At 28.8% G+C, this 20817-nt stretch overlaps 1 protein-coding gene across 3 annotated transcripts in view; it reads right to left on the reverse strand.

The window, feature by feature from the left end:
* LOC142324503 (uncharacterized) overlaps positions 1-20817 on the reverse strand; it is a 985220-nt gene that overhangs the window by 206538 nt on the left and 757865 nt on the right. For all 3 annotated transcript variants that reach the window (XM_075365329.1, XM_075365331.1, XM_075365330.1), the window contains exon 5: positions 2420-2598. In XM_075365329.1, the coding sequence (XP_075221444.1) occupies positions 2420-2598 (179 nt within the window). The remainder of the gene's footprint in view (positions 1-2419; positions 2599-20817) is intronic.

The following is a 20817-nucleotide window of genomic DNA, read 5'->3' on the forward strand; positions in this document are numbered from 1 at the left end:
AACGACGTGAAAGGGAGGCATCCAATGATACCTTCCTAGACAATATAAACGTATAAACAAAGTTCAGTGGTGTAACAAAGTACACACAATTCGACATTAACTGTTAAGAACAAAACAGTTAAATGATAACATAACTTATCATAGGTTTTAAGAACAATAAAATTAATGGCTAACAAAACAGAACAAGTAATTTAAGTAAAAAAAAATTTTTTTCAAGTCATGCATGAGAAAAAAGAAGACAACAAATTAACACTGGTTACAAATAAAAATTTAAGTAACAGAAGGATGATATTCAATGTACAACAGCCTCTATATCCAATACATGCAACCTCTTTAGATCTCTCATACCTTCGCTATTATCCTAAAAATTAACAGCCATATGGTTTTTGTGTGCCTAAGCTTAAGTACATATTTTAAACTTAGCCGGTGGATTTCTTCACGAGTTGATGGCATCCCTAAATAATCGTGGATCTCCTTGTTCATCGCAAACCATGGGGTCTCCGAAATGTTCTTCAGCACTTTGTTCTGGAATCGTTGAATGATGTCGATATTGTTACTGTTTGCCAAACACCAACGTTGTATTCCGTAGGCCCAATTTGACTTTAAAATCGCCTTATACAACAACAGTTTTTTATTTAACGATAACATGGACCTTCTTTCTAATAACTATTTCAACCGTCTAAGATTGATATTTAATTGTATTCTCTTTTCTCTCACGTGATTTTACCATGTAAGACTGTGGCTCAAATGAAGTTCTAGGTATCGTACGTTATCCGAATATGGAAGATACGAACTCTATCTATGCAGACTCATACGCAAACTCCCCTCCTCATCGCAAACATCACATGATTCGACTTTTTAATTTTAATATATAACTTCCATTTGACTAGCCTTTCACTGAAAAGGTCTAACTTCGATTGCAATTTCTCCAACGCTACTGTTGGGTTAACGTCAACCACCATAATCGCCGTGTCATCATCAAAGAACGTAAGAGTGATATTTTCCGTGCTAGGAAGATCAGCAGAGTAGATTGAATACAAAACCGGGCCGAACACTGAGCCATACCAAACCCCCGATTTCATATCAAAAAAGCCTGATACTCTTGGCTATATTTAATCTGTGAGAACCATCCATCAAAGTAGTTACGTAATAGCAAATAATATGGTTGTGGCAGGCTCATTTTAACCTTGTAAAGTAATTCAGGCAGCTATGCCTTATCGAAAGCCTTATCCAACTATGCCTTAACCTGGTGGACATCCAAAAATACCGCCGAGCAGTATTTCTTCCTTTCCAAACAACTGGTAATTACATCAAAAATTCAATGATTTTTTCAATGCTGGAGTGCCCATTCCCGAAACCAAATTGGTGGTCAGGAAAAACAACCCTTTCTACTAAAATAGATCTAATTCGTCCGAAGAACAGCCTCTGAAATAACTTAGAGACATTAGTTAAAAGGCTGATAGTTTTATACAAAGATACATTTTCTACAGGTTTGCCCGGTTTTGGGACTATCGTTATTTGTGATATCTTCCACTCTGATGGGAAATGCGTCGTCCGAAAGATGCCGTTAAAGAGGCATATTATGTATTCGATAGTGATAAATGATAACAGAAAAAGCATCTTATGCTGTTATCTTATTTCGTCAAACTAAGGAGTCTTGTTTAAGCCTCCTACTTTCTCGATCACTGCGACACTTCTCTAGCAATAAATTAAAAGAAAAAGTTAATTGTCTTTAAAAAATCCACTCTTTGATTAGTCTATGGGGGTAAATTAGAACTTGAAATATGGAATAAGCAAAATTCCTTTTTTACTTAACGATTTGGGTAAATAATATAAAACAATATTTTTTACAGAACATTCTTAATGCTTAATTTGTAGAAAAAAATATTCTCGACAACTAATTTTTAATCCACTTAAGATTCATTATTTTGTATTTAATGGGTATCGATGAAAAACCATGCTTGACCAGTATTCGAACACAGTATCTCCGGATGAAAGGCCGAGACGCTGCCACTCCGCCATGGAGATCAGCAAAAAGATTCATTTTGTTAGTAGATTACTGTGCTATTCATAAACATTAATACATTTTAATAACAATTTTTCTATTAGATAATAGAAAAGTTCCCATTTATAACGTACTTTATGTAAATATTTGTAATTATCTTTATTAATATTTGTAATTATTTTTATTATTATTTTATAAATATGTTCACAATTTCCCTTACTCTAAGTAATATAGATACGTACAAACACATAAATTTCAGTTACGAATTAATTTCTTTTCGAACAAAGGTTTATCTAAAAATCATGGGATACATCGCATAAAAATTCACTTAAAATTTCTATGAAAAAACAAAAATTTATATAAATTAATTTTTCATATCAGCCCAAAGTATAAGAGGAGGAAAAGATTACTTACCCTAAAGCAAGATGATGCCAATTTCCATCGCCGAGCGATGCAGGTACTAATATTGTCTGCGTACCATTTCTTCCAGAGTGAACAATTTTAACAGCATCTAAACCACCGAGTTCGACTGAAAGGTATGTATCTTGTTGACGTCTTGATCTCAAACTGAAGACTGTTCCTTCTCCCTTCGACTGAAAAAAATAAAAAATAAATTACAAAACACTTAAAATTTAATAAAAAATATTAGTTGTAACTATAGTGTATGTAATATCTGAAAGCGGATCAGTAGTGCGCTGTGGTATCCTCTCCAGTGTTCTTAACATCACTCAGCGACTTTTGCTCCCACCAGTAGCCAAAATAGTGTATTACAGAAGTCACATCCATTAATTTGCAATGACTTGCACCGTAGCTAATTGTGATGTCATTATTATAGTAACGAAATATGTTCTTAAAATTTGTTATTACAAATCAAATTATATGTGCCTAATATTTTTTCAAGAAGTATACTAAATTATTTATTTAATTATGTCTTGAAAGTGTAAGTTAATTTTTTTCAAGAGTGTTAAACTAACGTTTTGCTATAAACAAAAAAAGTCGTAATATAAACGTATATGAAATGAGTTATTTATTTATTATAGGCTGCAATGTCATGATTTTCTTTGACATGGCGTAGTTATTTACGAAATTATTTCTAAATAGCACGTATGCACCAATAATACTCTTTTGAGGAGCTTTGTAGGGTTACAAAACTACAAAATAAAAATATTAAATTGTAAAAAAACATACGTAAATAAATAAAGTGTCAAAGAATCGTGAGTAAAAGTAATATAATTATAATCATTTTTAAATTTATTATAAAAAAAATTATGAGTGCTACATATATTAAGTTCCTACTATAATAACCGTAAAATTAATTTAGTTAATTAAAACGTTAATTCGTACTATATTTTATAAACGTAGAACATAAAATTATTTCAGACAAAATAATTTATATAGTAGCTTAAATAAATAAATTTAGCAGAATAAATAACAAATGAAATAAAAAATTAATAATAAACGAAAATTTTAAATAAATAAATAATAGCAAAAGTAAATGGATATGGTAGAATAATCAATAATAAAAAATAAAAATAATAATTATCACAAGCAATGTCATTTGGAGGTCTCATTTTTGTAGCAACCCATGCAAGTGTTCCGCATGCCGGTTTATAGGTGTTGAAAAGGCAAGTAGCGGCAGCTTGTAGGGAGGATCCGCCTTTGGATTTTACATATGCTATAATCGTCGGTTACTGTAGGTTACTTCTCATGGTCTTGCTTTGAATTAAAATAAAGATACTTAGATTTTTTTTAATATTCTCGTTTATCTTTATTTTCTTTAATAACTCATGTTTAATTAATGCTACTATAGGATCTATGTGTTAGGATCAGTTTACTTGGAAACCGAACGATATCGTCTTAGTGAAACTAAGCTTACGTTTTAATAAACCCCTGACTTAGGAACGATATCATCTGCTTAACTAATTGTGTGTTTTGGCTAAAAAATACAGTCAGACAGTTGACGAAGAGTAAATATTTATAATGTAATGTTTATAAACAGCCGTTAACGAAAAAAAAAAATGAATGAGGAGGTAATTTTTTATTTCTGATTTACAGTTCCGGGTTATAGAAAAAAATGGAACAATCATACGAACAGAAAAAAAACCTTTTATATTACATTAAACCAAAGTGGTGTATAATAATGCAGTCTTTTATTAAAATTATTTAGCATAGTTGCATATTCATGACGATGATATTAATTAAAAATTATCATCTATTCCAGTAATGAAAATATTTCTCCGAGACAATGGGAAAAAATTTCGTTTAATTTTTAATTCCTTTTATCACTTTATCAAACCGCTCTACTGGTTTTATAACAGAAACTTATATTTTAAATGTCTAACATTTTGAAACGCATAAAATTTAATAGGGTTGACGGAAATTCCTTAGGAAATTTTTTACTTTTATGGACTTTTTTCCTAATGATTAATTGTTATTTATAGTATGACAGAGCACAACTGCTATGATTGTCAGCGGGGAAAAATTTGTACTTTGCTGTGTATTATCTTACTTTTAACAACCTTGTTTAATTTTTATGTTGTTGATGCAGTTGCTACATGGTAAAGGCAATTAATTGCAATGATTTATGATGCATGAAAATATAAATCGTGTATTATTTACCAAAGAAAATCCATTATACTTTTTAATTCATTAAGAATTCATTATAATTCTTAATTTATTATGAGATTATTATCCTAAAAAAAACAAAAAAAAAAAAAAAAACAGTATGGATAAGTTGGATAAACATGCTGATATTTATACAACAAAATATTTAAGTCTAAGACGATATAAAAACAATAGTAGAACAAACGAATTTAATGTCAATAAAGGGCGGTTTCACAAAATAAAGACCTAAGTGCATGGCAAGAACAGTGATTGCTTTCTAATAAATTTGAGTGAATTAATCATATGGATCCAGTGTACTTTGGACGATAAAAAAATTTGTATGCGGGTAGTTACTTGACTGAAAATACGAAGATGAACTACGACGCTTCTTTATTCTCAATATAATTGCTAAATGCATTTCATACATTACAAACTTTGACTTTACACATTCCGCCATTACTCAATTGAGTAAAGAGCCATCTAGTAAGACTGGGTGTCTTACTAGATGGCTTATCGACTTAGTTTGTCTTTTTACAAGCGACTTTTTCCCCCTGTTTTTAGTCTCCGGGAATCACCGTCAGTATTACTTCAGAGGATGAATGAGCATGATATGTACAAGTGTAAGTGAAGTCTTCTGCAGTCTCGGGTTGACCATTTCTGAGATGTGTGTTTAATTGAAACCCAACTTCCTCTTGTGAAGGCAATTTTTGAAGGCTATACTTTTCCTATTGTCCATATTTTGGAGCGGTATATACGAAGAAGCAATTTTAAGAAATCTTTCTAATTCTTAGATAACTTTTTCATACTAGTAGATATCTTTTTGCATGAAAGTTCTCCTTTCTTGTACAATTTGAATTGAGAATTGAATTTTCAATTAAAATTTGATTTGAAGTGAATTGAAAAGGGCAGTATAAGATGGGTTTTGGCATTTGCTACAAAGAAAGGATTGTGAAAAGGCAGATCTGATAAAGAGAATAAAGTTCTAGTAAGTTTTCGAGGAGGTATGATGGTGGAAAGACAGCTTGTTGGAAGTCTAGTGATACTCAGCTCAACCCAATAACAAGAACTGAATGAAGGGAAAGGATGTTGATGATGACGAAATCCTGTAAATTTATTTTATTCAATAATATCTAGTTGAATTCGTAATTCTAAAGGCTTTTTTGTAATATAAATTTGTGTGAGCGCAATATTTGTTCACAAAAATGTCTAGTAGCACAAATTACCAGATCAGTTTACCTAATTTTAATAATCCTTGAAATTTGTTATACAAAACTATCTGTCTTGATTTTTTCATTTATTATTCTATTCTATTACATTTCCTTAATTACTTATGTTTTTGTGAGTAATAAATTAAAATTGCAGTTGTTCGACTATCGACCGTTGTAGTACTGATGGTGAAAAAAAAAAGCAATTTTCTGCTACTTTTTTATTTATTATAATGTTAATCTCAAAATAATTCTTCTCTTTGCCAAAAAAAAATTGGTCTCTCATCTTAGTCGTTAAAAATTATTTTTATATTTGATATTAATAAAAAAAATAATAATACGCTTTAGTGGATATGTTATTAACATCTATAACTTTTATTTTGGGTTACAATTAGCATGAATGTTTAATTATATTCACGGAAGTTTTTTAAATCTGTTTTCTTGATTATCTCAGTTGACGCAAATAGTTTCATTGTGCATAGACTATAACGTTTATGTACTTCTGATAGACTACTTAATTATTCGTTGTACTAGTCCACATTTGCTGACTTATCTTATTTCCCCCATCTTTAGTAAATTTTCTACATACGAGTAAATAACGAAATCCTTTAACCTAATGTTTATATAATGGTTCTTTATCTTAAATATTTGATTTACTATTCTTTTTTCTCTCAATTTTTTTATTTTTGTTTTATTTAAATATATTTTTACACTGAATTTCTTTCTTAGCAACAAATCCAAGCAGTTAAATTTCAAAAATTTGTAACACATAAAATATTTCTAAAAATGATAAAAAAATCCTTTAGAAAGTGTAAACTTTTTAATTAAAGACCACAAAAATTCAAGTATAATGATGCTCTTGATTAATAAGAAATATGCTCTGTAGCATATTTAATTTGTAGAAAAACAGCTATAAAAAGTGACTTCAATTTCGTATATCCAAATTTAGTCAGTAAAGATCCTTCATTACAACTTATTTTTTCCACTACGTGCAGATAAAGTTTTATATTTATTTTTCTTTGTTGGATGAAAATTTTTTTTTGCATACGCATTAAAAAAACTATGACATGAAAAACGTTGAAAATAAATAATTTTGGCCTATTTTTATCTCTAGAGAAAGTATTAAGGTTTGAATAAAGATTTTTCAGTGTACATTAACGTTTTTAAAAGAATATACAGTTATCGTAAATTAATTATTTGTTATACATAAAAAAATGATTTTTTAAATAAAAAAAATTATTTTCGTCTTATTTACGTAAAATCGTTTAATGATATTTTCTTTTTCCCTATCTAACTACTGTCAACAGCAAAATCGTTGAACTCGATTAATTTTCTTACTGATATACGTATTTTGGTGGCAGAATTATTTTATAATAAGCTGCGTTGTAACATAAAAATACAATACGTAGTAACAAATAATAGCGATAAGCTTATAATAAATAAGCTTGTTAAAGAAAATTCCTTATGAGTAATATTCACACATTCACATAAATTTATTCACATGAATAAAACATTGAACTGCATCAAGTCAGCCATATCATGATAATTTAACACAGCATTACAGCGTGTTGTGAAATATAATGCAATCAACTGTCGTATGACGTGTTGTTTAGCTTTGTACTCTATACAAACAAGTGTCGAAAGCTCGAAATCACGACCTACGTATTCCACCTCAGCTCTTGTTAATTAGCACAGGTTTACAGGCTTGTTAACAAGACATGCGTGTGCGAGTACTGATTTAAAGCGCTACTCAATAATATCAAGTTTGTAGAGTACATAATTTCTTCTCTTAGGCACTAAAATCAGAATCGTATTTGCAAACATTATACACTCATATACAATTACTTCTCCCTCTTTCTATACATATGTATATATGTACGTGTAGAAAGAGTACGTTCATAGGTACGTACGTGCATACACCTATACACATACGTGTATAGGTGTATATATATATATATAACCCAGGAACAGCATGTAAACACTGGAAATGAAAAAGTTTCATTTACAGCCCAGGAAATGAAAAAAATAAAATATAAACTATTTATTCAGAAGAATTTGAGTTTTTATTTATACTGTTTCAGGATATTCTTTTATCCTAATAAGGTTTCATAAAAAATCTGATGTGTACACTATATGACTTCATTGTACGCTTATTAAATTACATTTACACATTTTTTTAAAATGAAAAGTACATAAAACTTTATTTCATTAGAAACTCAGAAGTTTCTACTTTTTCAAAAATATTTTTTTTGTTGAATTATTAATTATCCTAAATTTTTTTTTTACAATAAGAGGTTAAAAATTATCAATAAATCTCCATAAATTTAAGTTAAAAAAAAAAGGTGATGAAGTTTGATTCGAACCAATGTGCTTTCCCCTAAGATCCAAATATTTCATTAATTAAAATTTTATTTGGTTGTAACTCTGTAACCAATGAAAATAAGTACCACTTGTGTTATATCATTGAAAAGCTCTCAATGAGAGCTTATTACTGCAGTTAAGAAAAAGTAAAAAATCCAAATTGTTTTGGATTTAACCTTTTTTGGAAACTTTTGGTTTAGTCGATTGCAATCAAAAATGGAGGTGCACAACTAGATGTTACAACAATCCTAAGTCCCAAATTTCAACATCCTACGGCTAATCGTTTTTGAGTTATTCGAGATATATACGTACGTATATACGTCACGCCGAAACTAGTCAAAATGGATTCAGTGATGGTTAAAATGGATATTTCCGTTGAAATCTGGAAAGCGAAATATTTCGTGATCACAATATTTGCTTTACTTCGGACAAGGAAGTAAAAATGAAACCTGCTTGTATCCAATTATCTGTTGGTCAAGCATCTCGTAAGACTGTGATCACTTCTGAATTCAACTGTTTCATGAGTTACCTGCTAAACATGCAGTTCTCTACTCAGAAAAATTCAAGACAAAAAAAACAATTATTAAAAAAATATATATATATATATATATATATTTTTTTTTTAACATTCACCATTAGCTTCTCGTCTTCTTTTTGGACGGAACTGATTTATTTTCATGCCCAGAATGCATTTTAGAAAAAAATATTAAAATTTTTAAAAAGCATATTATTAAATAGTTTAAATAAACTCTGAGGTAACACCAGTTTTCATAATCTATTAACTGAATGTACATTTTAGAGAACACTATTATAGAATAAAATATCAAAAGGAAATAAAATTTATACAAATTTAATGAGGAACATTCTTTGAAATTCCTTCTTGGAATTTCAAAGAATGTTCATATCTCGCGTTTGCAATTTATATCTCGCAAAATAATTTAAAAAATAATGTAAAATAAAGTTTGTAACGGAAGTCTCATAAATAAATGAAGAATTTTTAAATGAATAAAAACACCTGTTATTTATCTGTATTTTCAAAGAAGTCTTACATTTATAATATATACATACATATACATATATATGTATATATATATATATATATATATATATATATATATGTATGTGTATGTTTCAGAAATATATGCTTTCTTCTCCATTATCTTCTGTTTTAGGTGATTAGGGTTTTTAGGCTTTTAGAAAAAACTTTTATTGATGAAATTGTCTTCACAGAAGCTTATCACGTGCAGTTCAGTTTAAAGAACAAGCAGAGAGTGAATTAGATTGTGAATCTGTACATTTTCTAGGAAATGTCCTGGACGTTCTCTTAACACAGCTGTCGTTATCCATGAGTGGATAACGACGGCGGTGTTATGACTATCGACTCCATCCAGTTGAAATTATAATGTAAGATAATCAAATTTTATGACGATGTAATTCTGGTTCTAGAAAAATACACTATTTCGATGTAACATTGCTGTAACGTACTTCGTAACAGTTTGTACAGTAATTCAAAATCATAGGTCCTTCGGCATACATATTATATCATGTCACGTTCTCGCTCTGTAGTATGAATTTTTGAAGTAATTTAGGATTTTATAAGGCCAGAAGCTGGATTTATATTTTTTAATAGTACCTGAAAATTCAAAATGTGCTTCATTTCTCTTGTGCATAACCTCCACAAACGTTTTTTTTATACAATAAATGGAATTATTCGCAAAATTTCTTCTTAAAAATTGATTCCGATCATTAACCATTTGATTAATTTTCACCTTTTTTTGGATTAAAATTGTATATCCTTATACAATACTCTTTAAAATAATGATAATTTTTTAGATACGAAGGAGAGTTACTTCATTTTTTTCAGCAAAAGCTGTAAAATGGCTGCCTTAACTGATTTGTATATTTCATTAACTTGGTTGAATTTGTTTTTATTTTTAGTTGAAAAACATGCTGACGAAAATGTCCGATTTCCAAATTTATCATATTTTGCCTGGGAAGGGGTTTCCACGAAGAGTAATGTCAAAATTAGCTGGGTTGTAAATCGCCATTTTTTAAGAAGATTTCAGTAACGAATAAATGTTTTTACAATTTTTTTCACAATATAACACACACACACACATATATATATATATATATATATATATATATATATATATATATATATGTTTCTTGTTGTATCTCCTCCAATACTCCAGCTCTACTCTGTGAGCTTAGAAGTAGTTTATTTCATACTCATGTGCGTGCTGCCTTACCCCACCAAATGCATTTTACTGTCATTAGTTTTATATGAAACACCCACGCACAACCTGTGAATATATATTTTCGGTAGTTTGTGTTTGACAGCCGTGCTAATGTCAATCTTATAATGTCAATCTTATCTGAAATGTTTATCGGAAATCAGGCCTATTATGTACTTAAAATATTTCTTTCACTAGTTTCCTTAGTAAAAAATCCATTGTGCTAATTAGTCTTCCTTTTATATTATAAGCTTCTTTGCTACCATTATACTATTAAGTAATATTAAAAAAAATACTTATTTTTGTCTAAAGGAACGTAATATATATGTATTCTATCATTCTTTTCATGATGAAGGAAAAATAAATGAAAAGGTAGTTCTAAGAAAGGATATACCAAGAGAGAGCGAGAGAAGAATATCCATAATGATCTGATCTCTTGAGAGAACTAGAAGAGAAGCGTATTGTCGAATGATGATGGGACGATAGAGAGAGGATAAACGAACAGATATTTGCATATGAGTGAGTATGGCGGTTGAGTCGTGTGGAAAGGGGGAATTTAAATCCCTTGATAGGATCCCGTATGGCGCATTATTAAGTGTACATTATATGGACTCGTCTATGTGGGTTTGATGTCTACACCCTATGCATATAACATCTAAATTTAGAATGACATCTACGCAATCTCTGTTGAGAAGAAAAACAAAGTCGATTGTCAACTAATTCTGAAAGAGGTAGAAAAGAATTTTTTCGATATTCCTCAATAAGGTATTCAAGTTTTTCAAAAGTAGAAATATAATAACATTTTTAGTATATATATATATATTTTTTTTTTCAAAAAAAGGAATGTAATTTAGTAATACGAATTTTACTAATTTAAAAAATATAATTTTAAGATATAACTCTTTATATATATATATAAATCAGTATATATATATATATATATATATATATACTGATTTACTCTTTATATATATATATATATATATGATTTAAGGTGGATAGAAGTAACCTATATTTAAACAGAATTTATTTTTTTCTCGTTTATATTAACCTCTGAATAACTCTGAACAGTTCCTATAACTGAATCCCAGTAACTGAATTACATTGGTTACACGGGTCTTCAGAATCAATTAAAATTTCTTTACCAGGGTTTAAACGTGGGTCTTATTTTATTATATAAAAGGGTTATGTAATAAAAGCGTTATGAATTAGTGATTTTCGCTACCTTAAATTCTTTCATTTTAAACAGAAAATATAAAATAATTCCAGGCAATTTTTTTTGGTTCTTAGAAACCACAATCAAATGTATTAAACGTACGAATTCAACTAGAACAAGAACTAGGGGAATACCAAGGGGGATTTAGACCATGGCGAGGCTGCCCAGAACAAATTCTAAATTTAAAATTAATTATAGGGTATCATAAACTAAGGAATAAACAACTGGTAGTGACTTTTATTGATTTCAAGAAAGCATATGATTGTGTACATCGAGAATCCCTGCTAAAAATCCTGAGAAATTTAGGGCCTCACCCAAAACTAGTCAAAATCATCGGACTAACACTAACGGATACCAAATCTAAGGTTAAATTCAAGGGAGAAATATCTGATCCATTCGACATCAAAACAGGACTGTGACAAGGAGATGGACTGTCACGCTTTTATTGAACTGTGCCCTTGAATTTATAATACGGGAGTATAATCAGTTATATTTATCAGAGTATCAGTTATAGGAAAAAATTAAATAAAGACAACGTTAAAATAAGAAAAGGTATCTCAGTAAATTGCCTAGGCTTTGCGGACGATTTAGCCCTACTATCCCAAAATATAGAAGAGGCCAGATACCAACTGTCAACACTGAAAGAGATTGCAGGAAAAATTGGTCTAAAAATTTCATACGAAAAAACCAAAATTATGGTGAGAGACCCACTATGCATAAGCAAAGTAAAAATAAACAATAATGACATAGAACTAGTAGAAAACTTTAAATATTTGGGGGAAAACATCATACACAACCTCCAAGAAAATCCAAACTGGAATGAAAGAATAAATAAACTCATCAAAGCCACAATAAAAACACAAAACATCTATAACAAAAAATTCATGTCCATAAACACAAAAAGAAAACATTATAACTCAGTTATCCAACCAGAAATACTTTACGGATGCGAAACCATATTTGGACCGTACCAGACAAGGTTTACCGACAAACTGGAAAAGATTGAAATACAGATTTTACGACGATGCATCGGAAAAACATTAAAAAAGACGGGATTTGGAGAATTATTCCAAACGAAGAGATTTACAAAACGATCATCCCGATAACTAATAAATTTAGAAAGAAGAGAATTTCCTTTCTAGGACATATTTTCAGAATGGAAGAGACCAGACTTATCGGACGGATAATCGAACTTTTCTGGAACAAGATAAGCAGACCGAACTGGTTATACCAAGTACAGAAAGAATGGAGGACTTAGACATAACCCATGAAAACCTAAAAACGAAAACCGGAAATTAAAAAATAAAGAAACAAGATTCCTATCAAAACCCAAGAAAACAATAAGCCGGGTGTACTCTGAACAAGAAAGGGCAAGAAGATCTGAAACCCTTAGAAATTACTGGCCAAAAAGAAAGCTGAAAAACAACAAATCAGCAAGAAAAGAAAGAACTTGCTAAAAAAAAAAAAAGAACTGAAGTGATCCATTATGGTCTTAAAAGTTAAAAAAAAAAAACGTATGAATAATCAGGAAAAATATTTATATTATCCACAGTTGTTCTTTGTAATATTTCAAGGAATTTTCGAAAATAAAAATCTTTTTTACGTTTAAAAATTAAAAAAGAAGGGACTCAATTGTAATTTCCAATTCTCATAGTCAATTTCTCCTTAGGCCAACATCTAGAAAATGGTGAATACGATCCAATTTAGTTTCGATCTCAGATAATGTATGAGTAACAACAATGCAGGTTACGTAATTACTGGAAATGGGTTCAAATGTGCTCACATTGTCAAAAAATTGCTTTGAGTTTCATGTAATACTTTAATAACAATATTAAAATAAAATTATTACAACATTTTTTTGGGATGAAAAACTAAAACTCTTAATTGTGCTTATAAGTCAGGAATTAATTGTTGAATAGCGGTAAATATTTTTATGTGTTACAAGAGCTATTGAGAATTGATGTAGATTAAATGTGTAGAAAATCACCCAAAAAATTTGATAACTTGCTGGAGAATATATGCACGAAGCTACAATTTTATTTTCTTCCTTACATACGAGTATATTGATTATTAACGAATAAACATGGTATACTTGTTACGAAAAAGCCATAAAACTTTTTCAGGCAGTATATTAAAACAATCATAAGTAAAGTCCCAATTTTTTTTTGTTCCAGTAAACCTGGTAAAGTTTTTACTAATAGGTATACAAGTTTTTTGGTTCAAAGAAATAATTTAAACTTTTTATTGTAATGTAGATTTAATAACAATACAAAAAATAGCTGTGCTAACCAGATGTTTTTTTAATGAGTTAGGGAGAAAATAAACTACACAATATATTTACTTAAATATAAAATTCAGTGCCCATTTTGATTTTTAAACAATCATCAATAGATACTACAAGTATTTTGTATAAAAAAGTAATAAAATAAACGACAAAGTAATGAAAAGATTAAAATATTTAATATTAATTGACAAATAAATAATAATACTGAATAACAGTAAAAATAATATCCCAAAACAATGTTTAAAAAAAGAATAAATAAACAAAAAGAAAATCCAGTCTAACGTAAAAAGCAGAGAGGTTTCTTGAGACCCTTAATGAAAAACATCTAAAGCTGTTAATCCCTGATTATTAACAAAATATATTTTTATCTTCAATTGGTAAATTATTCCTGAGTTTTTTAAAGAAAAATATTTTAAACGTTATAGTCAGAGATAAAGGTAGAATTAATTATTCATTTTCAAAAAAACTGTGAACAAATTTTTTGTGTAACTACAAATTACTGTTCGTAGAAATATTTTCGCAAATGAGAATAACATAATAGATATGCAGTTTAAACAAATTCTATAACTGTATAAAAGTAATATTTGGTTATGTATATATCTATCTCTTATTTACAAATTCCAAATTTTTAAGTCTGTAGATAAATTTTTAAGCTCTGTACCGATCAAATGAAAAATCAGATAAAACTTAAAGTAAGATTACGTTTATTTAGCGATATAAGAATGAAAAATAATTTATTTTTTCAGTATATAATTTGAAGGACACAAACACCACAAAGAATATGTAAAAGATGGTGACAATAATTAATGGCAATACCTTCTCATCTTGATTTTACATCGGTTTTTGTAATGTTATAAATGTTGTATAACAAAATTATCAATATGATATGTAAGTTGGATGCCCTAAAAAAAATGTTGTAACCTGAAAAAATCACTCCCAAAAATGACAAACCCATTTCTAAGAACAACAAGTATTCCATGAAAAGCTTATTACGGGAAATAAGGAATGATTCTCTTGTTGCATTCTTCACCAAGCAGGTTACACTGCTATATATCAGGATGTCATGTCTACTGAAATACTGGTGATATTTAGCCCTAAAAAGGGACATTATCATTTCGTTCCTTCCAGGAACTGGTTGTTTATGAATACAGTTTCTCCCAGAGAAAGCAACTCTGATCAGTAGCATTTGTAATTCAGATTTATTAAAATGCATTGCAGACATACGAAAGACAAATAATGGAACATATTAACAGGTTTTTGTGGGAAGCAATACATTATGCACATTATCCAATTAGCTGGGGAGACTGATGTGATATCATAACGGATTTATGTTAGTGTGGTGTACCGAGAAACAAGCAATTAAGAATTTTTATACATATTTTAATCTTGTCTGTTTGCAGAAAAGATGTTTGATGTTCTTTGTTTTAAAGATTTTTTTTTGTTTAACCTCCGGGTCCACCGTTAGGTATTGCTTCAGAGGATGAGATGAATGATTTGTAGCGTGTGTGAAAAGTTATTAATTAAACAAAAGCTTATGATTATGTTTTTGGTGTGTTACTTTAAAAGATCAGAATGAACAAAACGTTTATATATTATACTGTAAAAATAGAAATAAATCTATTGATTATTGAAATTTCAAATTTAAAAGAAAGGATAAACATTTAGCTGAATTATTTTTCTTAAACTTATAAAATAAAAAATAATAATTTAAAAACAGAAGGGTTGTATGGATTAATTGTCATAAAATATATGATTATTGAATAATAATTATGGATTAAATTATGGGTTAAATCTAAAAACACAAACATAAATAAACAAACTGAACTGACACAAAAACAAAAGTTTATCAAGGAATATGTCTGATGATTGATTATTAAACAATTCAACATTGTTTACTTATCTGTCATTAACTTCTAGTGTCATATTTCATTCTATTCTATTATTCGAATTATAGGTCAGGGAATATTTTTATTGTTTCTGTCATATAATTTATGAACATTTTTACCAATATTCTATAATAAATTAACTTTATATATATACGTATACAAGCATTTTAGTTTACGTAAATTTTAGTGCAAATTTCATAAAACTAGATAAAATATAATAAGTATTATGATAACGACAGTACCAGTTATTGTAATACCTACGTGGTTAAATTAAATAAAAATACCTTGATGTTGAAAAGTAAAGAATAAAACTAAAAAAATTGAATATTAGACGTGTACAGCCTTTCATACTTATTTCCTTTTATATCTACAGTAAATGGATTGTGCTGTTATTGTCAGCTGTTTACTATATACTGTATTTTATCATGTATTTTTTGCTTTCTAAACGACTTGTCAAAATATGTGTACGCATTTTTCTTCTTAAAATTTAGAAATTTCAGTTAGAACATATATATTCATGCCGTATTAAAAAAGTTGACAACAAAATTGTTATACTTTCCTGGCATTGGTTATTTAAGGCCTTTTCTGTTTTTCCCCCGCAGTGTGATAGCAGTGAATAATATATCTATTTGCAAACCCCTTTTCTGGAATCCGACAGCCACTTTTTTCAATTTTTTTTAAAGTACGCTTACGTAATTTTCATTTTTTTTTAAATTTTACCATTGAAGAGAAATTGTAAATACAATCTAACCAAACTTAACCTACGCTCGGTTCGCTCACTGGTCAAGGTTAGCAAGCGAAGCAAGCGTAGGTTAAGATTTGTAACATATTTTTAATATTTCAAATATATAGCTTACTATTTTCTTAATTAGTTTAGGTATTCTTAATTATACTAGTTTTTAAAAAAGGAAAAAATATGGTATGACGCGAATGATATGACTACCAACAAAAAAAAAAAAAAAAAAATTGGCCGTAAAATTCAGTTTGTTTTTCCAAAGACAATAAATTTTAATAATAAATTCATAAGACAACAATCAGTAAATCATAAAAAAATAAAAAATAAAATAAAAGAATAATCTAACAAAACGCAGTGATATCCAAAAAAGTTAAAATGAATTATAAACCATACGGTAAGAGTCTCGCAGATATCATTTCTTCCGCTCAAAAAACAAAAATTTCTGTAATATAAATAAACGATACTGATATCAAAAAAAGGTAAGACAGTACATTTCTATTATCAAAATCTGTTATTATTTTAAAATTTTTTATATATGTAATAGACAATAGATATACAATAGTAGATAATAAACAATGTTTAAGCGTTCCGTATAATACGAAAAAAAATAAAAAAGTGTTACAAAACTCTTACCGGCCCGATTTCATTTATTAAATAACGAATAATACATATCGCATTTACAGAAGTAACATAATTCTTATGATTATTCGTTGTTTAATAAATGAAATCGGGCTGGTAAGAGTTTTTTTAAATCTGTCTTTTTTTTCTTATTATATGGAACGCTTAATCATTGTTTATTATATATTATTATTCTATTGTCTATTAAATATATTTAACATTATTTTTTTATAGAAAATTCTAAAATAATAACAGATTTTGATAATAGAAATGTAGTGTCTTATGTTTTTGATATCAGTATCGTTTTGTTAAAAAACAGTTTTATTTATATTACAAAAAATTTTATTTTGAGCGGTTAGAAATGACATCTGCGTGTCTCTTACCGTACGGTTTAAATTTCATTGTAATTTTTTTTATATATTTATATATACAAATAACAATACAGAAATTTTCCTGTAATTATAGAATTGATGATTTTTTTAATGAAATAGAAACGGAGAAAAGTTCGAAATTTCAAAAAAAGAAAAATAATCATCACTTTCATATTAAAACGAGAATAAATGTTATAATAAACTCTTTTATTAAATTCAAATAACATTTTATATTGATAATGATGTATAATCAGTTTTTTATTCACAATAGTGAATGTACTTTTATACGAACATTTATTTATTTAACATCAATTTTACATTACATCTCTCAGCTATATTTAATTATAATAATGCACGTTGATGAATTTATTAACAAAATTCCTTTACATTTTATATCACGAATAACAAAAGCGTGGGCCTTTCACTGTATTACATTATATTTTGTAATAATTTATTTCATTGATAATTTGCAATGTATATTTTTTTATTTTATACATTTTAATCTCAATTAGACACTAAAAAATCTGACAACACAGTTGTATGACTTTCTGCAACTGCGGGTTGTTTCTTATGGACTGCTTACACACACATGCACAAAAAACTTAATTTAAAAATTTATAAATTTATTTAAAAATAATATTTTTCGCTTATTTATTTCAAGGAGTCTAAATAAATCGGGCGCGTATATCGTACTTAATTCGCTCGATGCCGACGAACGCGTTCGCTCGACGCCGACCGACACGTGTGGTGGTACTACTGGCGACGGTCGGCACTAACTAAACTAATGTAATTTCACAACTTATTTAGTACAAATTTTGCTTGTTCTGTTGGCACACTGGTGTAGCCGCGAGGCTTAAGCACCAAGTACCGAATCAACCGGACGATCGAGTTCAAGTTTTAATGTCACCGAGTTGCTTTTTTAGATTTTAAACATTATTCATTTATTTAATTCTACCGCTCACCTGTGACGTCACAACATAGCAGACAATTTCAACAGTGTTTTTGGGGTGAGAGTGCAACTTTGCAAACATTATTTTGTTGCAAATATTGTCATTTTTTAATTGTTAAAATGTCCCTAAGAAAAATTTGGCCTTAATTAGGCGAAATCTCACGATATTGAGGGTGACCTTGCTCTATAGCCTAACCTCCTTGACCATTTAAGTTGAAAATTTAATGACATCAATGCTCCATATATAATAGTAATCTGACCAAGTTTGTTCGAAATCGGTTCAGTGGTCTGAACATATAAGGTAATTTAGAGGCCAACACCGAACACACACACGTAAATACGAACATTAACATACGGAAAAATTTCCATCCGGTTTTTTGGATTCCTTAGGTATCAAAACGTCAAGGATCCGGTGAAAACCGCATATGCCCAAATTAGACCAATTAAAAAACTTTTCCTTCCAGAGGTATAGTTGTGCTATAGTGCTCTTTAGACGGGAAAGTAAAAATTACAATTAGACACTTTATTATTATGAAACTTCTAGGACACGATCTCAGAGAAATGAGTTGATTTATCACTTTCGAAAATAATGTACAAATAATTGGGGTTAACTCGTCATCGCAAAATCAGCGGATTTTAGAGTTCTAAGATTCGATTTCTTGTCAAGGCAGTTGTTTTTACATGGATATGAATGCTAGACTGTGAATACCGGTGTTCTTTGGTGGTTGGGTTTCAATCAACCGTACACCTCAGGAGTGGTCAGCATGACTACACATTTACCGGTAAATCTACACCTGCACGCCAGATTGTGCACAGGTGCCTTGGCATCTCTGCAGAATTCTGTTGACATCATGTCACTGTGCTGTTATACTGTAACCTGGTATGCATAAATAAAATAAATAATAAGTAAATAAATTATACGTAATTATACACATTTGTTTATTTTGCTACATCATTATATTTCAGAAGAAATCCATCAGAAAGTACTGCTGACTGGCATTCTTCGTCGAAGTCTTTCGTAAGTAAGCGAGGTTGTTTGAATTTCCATTAATTGCAAATAAAAGATTTTCTATGAAAATATTTTTTTTAATGACATTTTTTGTTATACAATGCAAAGGATGTGTGCAAAATTTTTTTTTTCCGATTTCATCTGGAATAAAGTTAAACATTGCTAAAAAAATTCTGATCATCCTGCCATTCGACACAATGCACACAGCAAGTTAAATAAAAGCGTATAAATATATATATATATATATAAACACACAAGATTTATTGCAACCCAACACTCATTGAGGCAATTGAACTTGAGAACAGGTGCACAATTCCTTTGAATTTCTAAACAAACCTTCTAAAGGGAAGACGAAAACTTTTATGTAATAAACGGAACAATTTAAACGAATAGATCAAATCTCATCTGTCATAAATTAAGTAGGAGAAAAAATATCCAGTGACAAAAATGATGGGGTAAATGACAGCTATTATTTAGAAAAATGTATAGTTATCAATTTTCCCTAATACATGTTTTTATATATAATAACATAAATGATTAACAACCCCTTCGTGAAACGTTCAGCAGCGTGTTTGGGTTTTAAGCCGAAAGTGCACTATTCGATTTCTAAAGTAAATTCAATTTCATTATGTATATTTTATCATCCTAACGAGATTTCTAAGATTTGAAAAATACAAGTAAAGTTTTCAAATTTATATATATATATATATATATCCAAAAATTTCTTTGTCATTCAGAACTAACAACTCCGAATTTTCTCATCTGTTCAATTATCTAAGCTTGGTTCTTATATTTGAATGGTGACATGAAACGGTAAACGTTTACAGAAGAGTAAATAACTTAAAATCTGCAATTTATTTTAATTACGTTGACAACTGTTGAAAAAAATAGCTAATAGAACATAAAAAATGGACTATTAAATAATACACATTAAATGTCTTTAGAATTGGGAAATTTTGGAAAATTTGTAACATGTGTGTTAAATATTTTGAAATACTCGTACAGTTCAATAGTTATTGGATAATCAACAAAAAAAGGAAAAGTGGTTGTAAAAGGAATATTCCACCAGATCTTTATGGTTAAAAAAAGATAAGAGAAAAGAAAAAAACAGCTTGAATTAGAAGAAAAATAATGAACAGAGAAATTAGCAAATTTCAGTACAATTTTTTTTTGTTCAGTATCTGTATGAGTGTATATACATACATATTTTACACATATATTTATTTGTGGATTACATTGTTCAGTTATTACAGTATTGTTCATTTTATAAATTTACTAATGGTAGCGATGAAGTTTTTATTATTTAATCATTTGTTTTATGAAAAATGTCAAAAAC

Source organism: Lycorma delicatula, chromosome 5, assembly GCF_047948215.1.
Source record: "Lycorma delicatula isolate Av1 chromosome 5, ASM4794821v1, whole genome shotgun sequence".
NCBI classification, from domain to species: domain Eukaryota; kingdom Metazoa; phylum Arthropoda; class Insecta; order Hemiptera; family Fulgoridae; genus Lycorma; species Lycorma delicatula.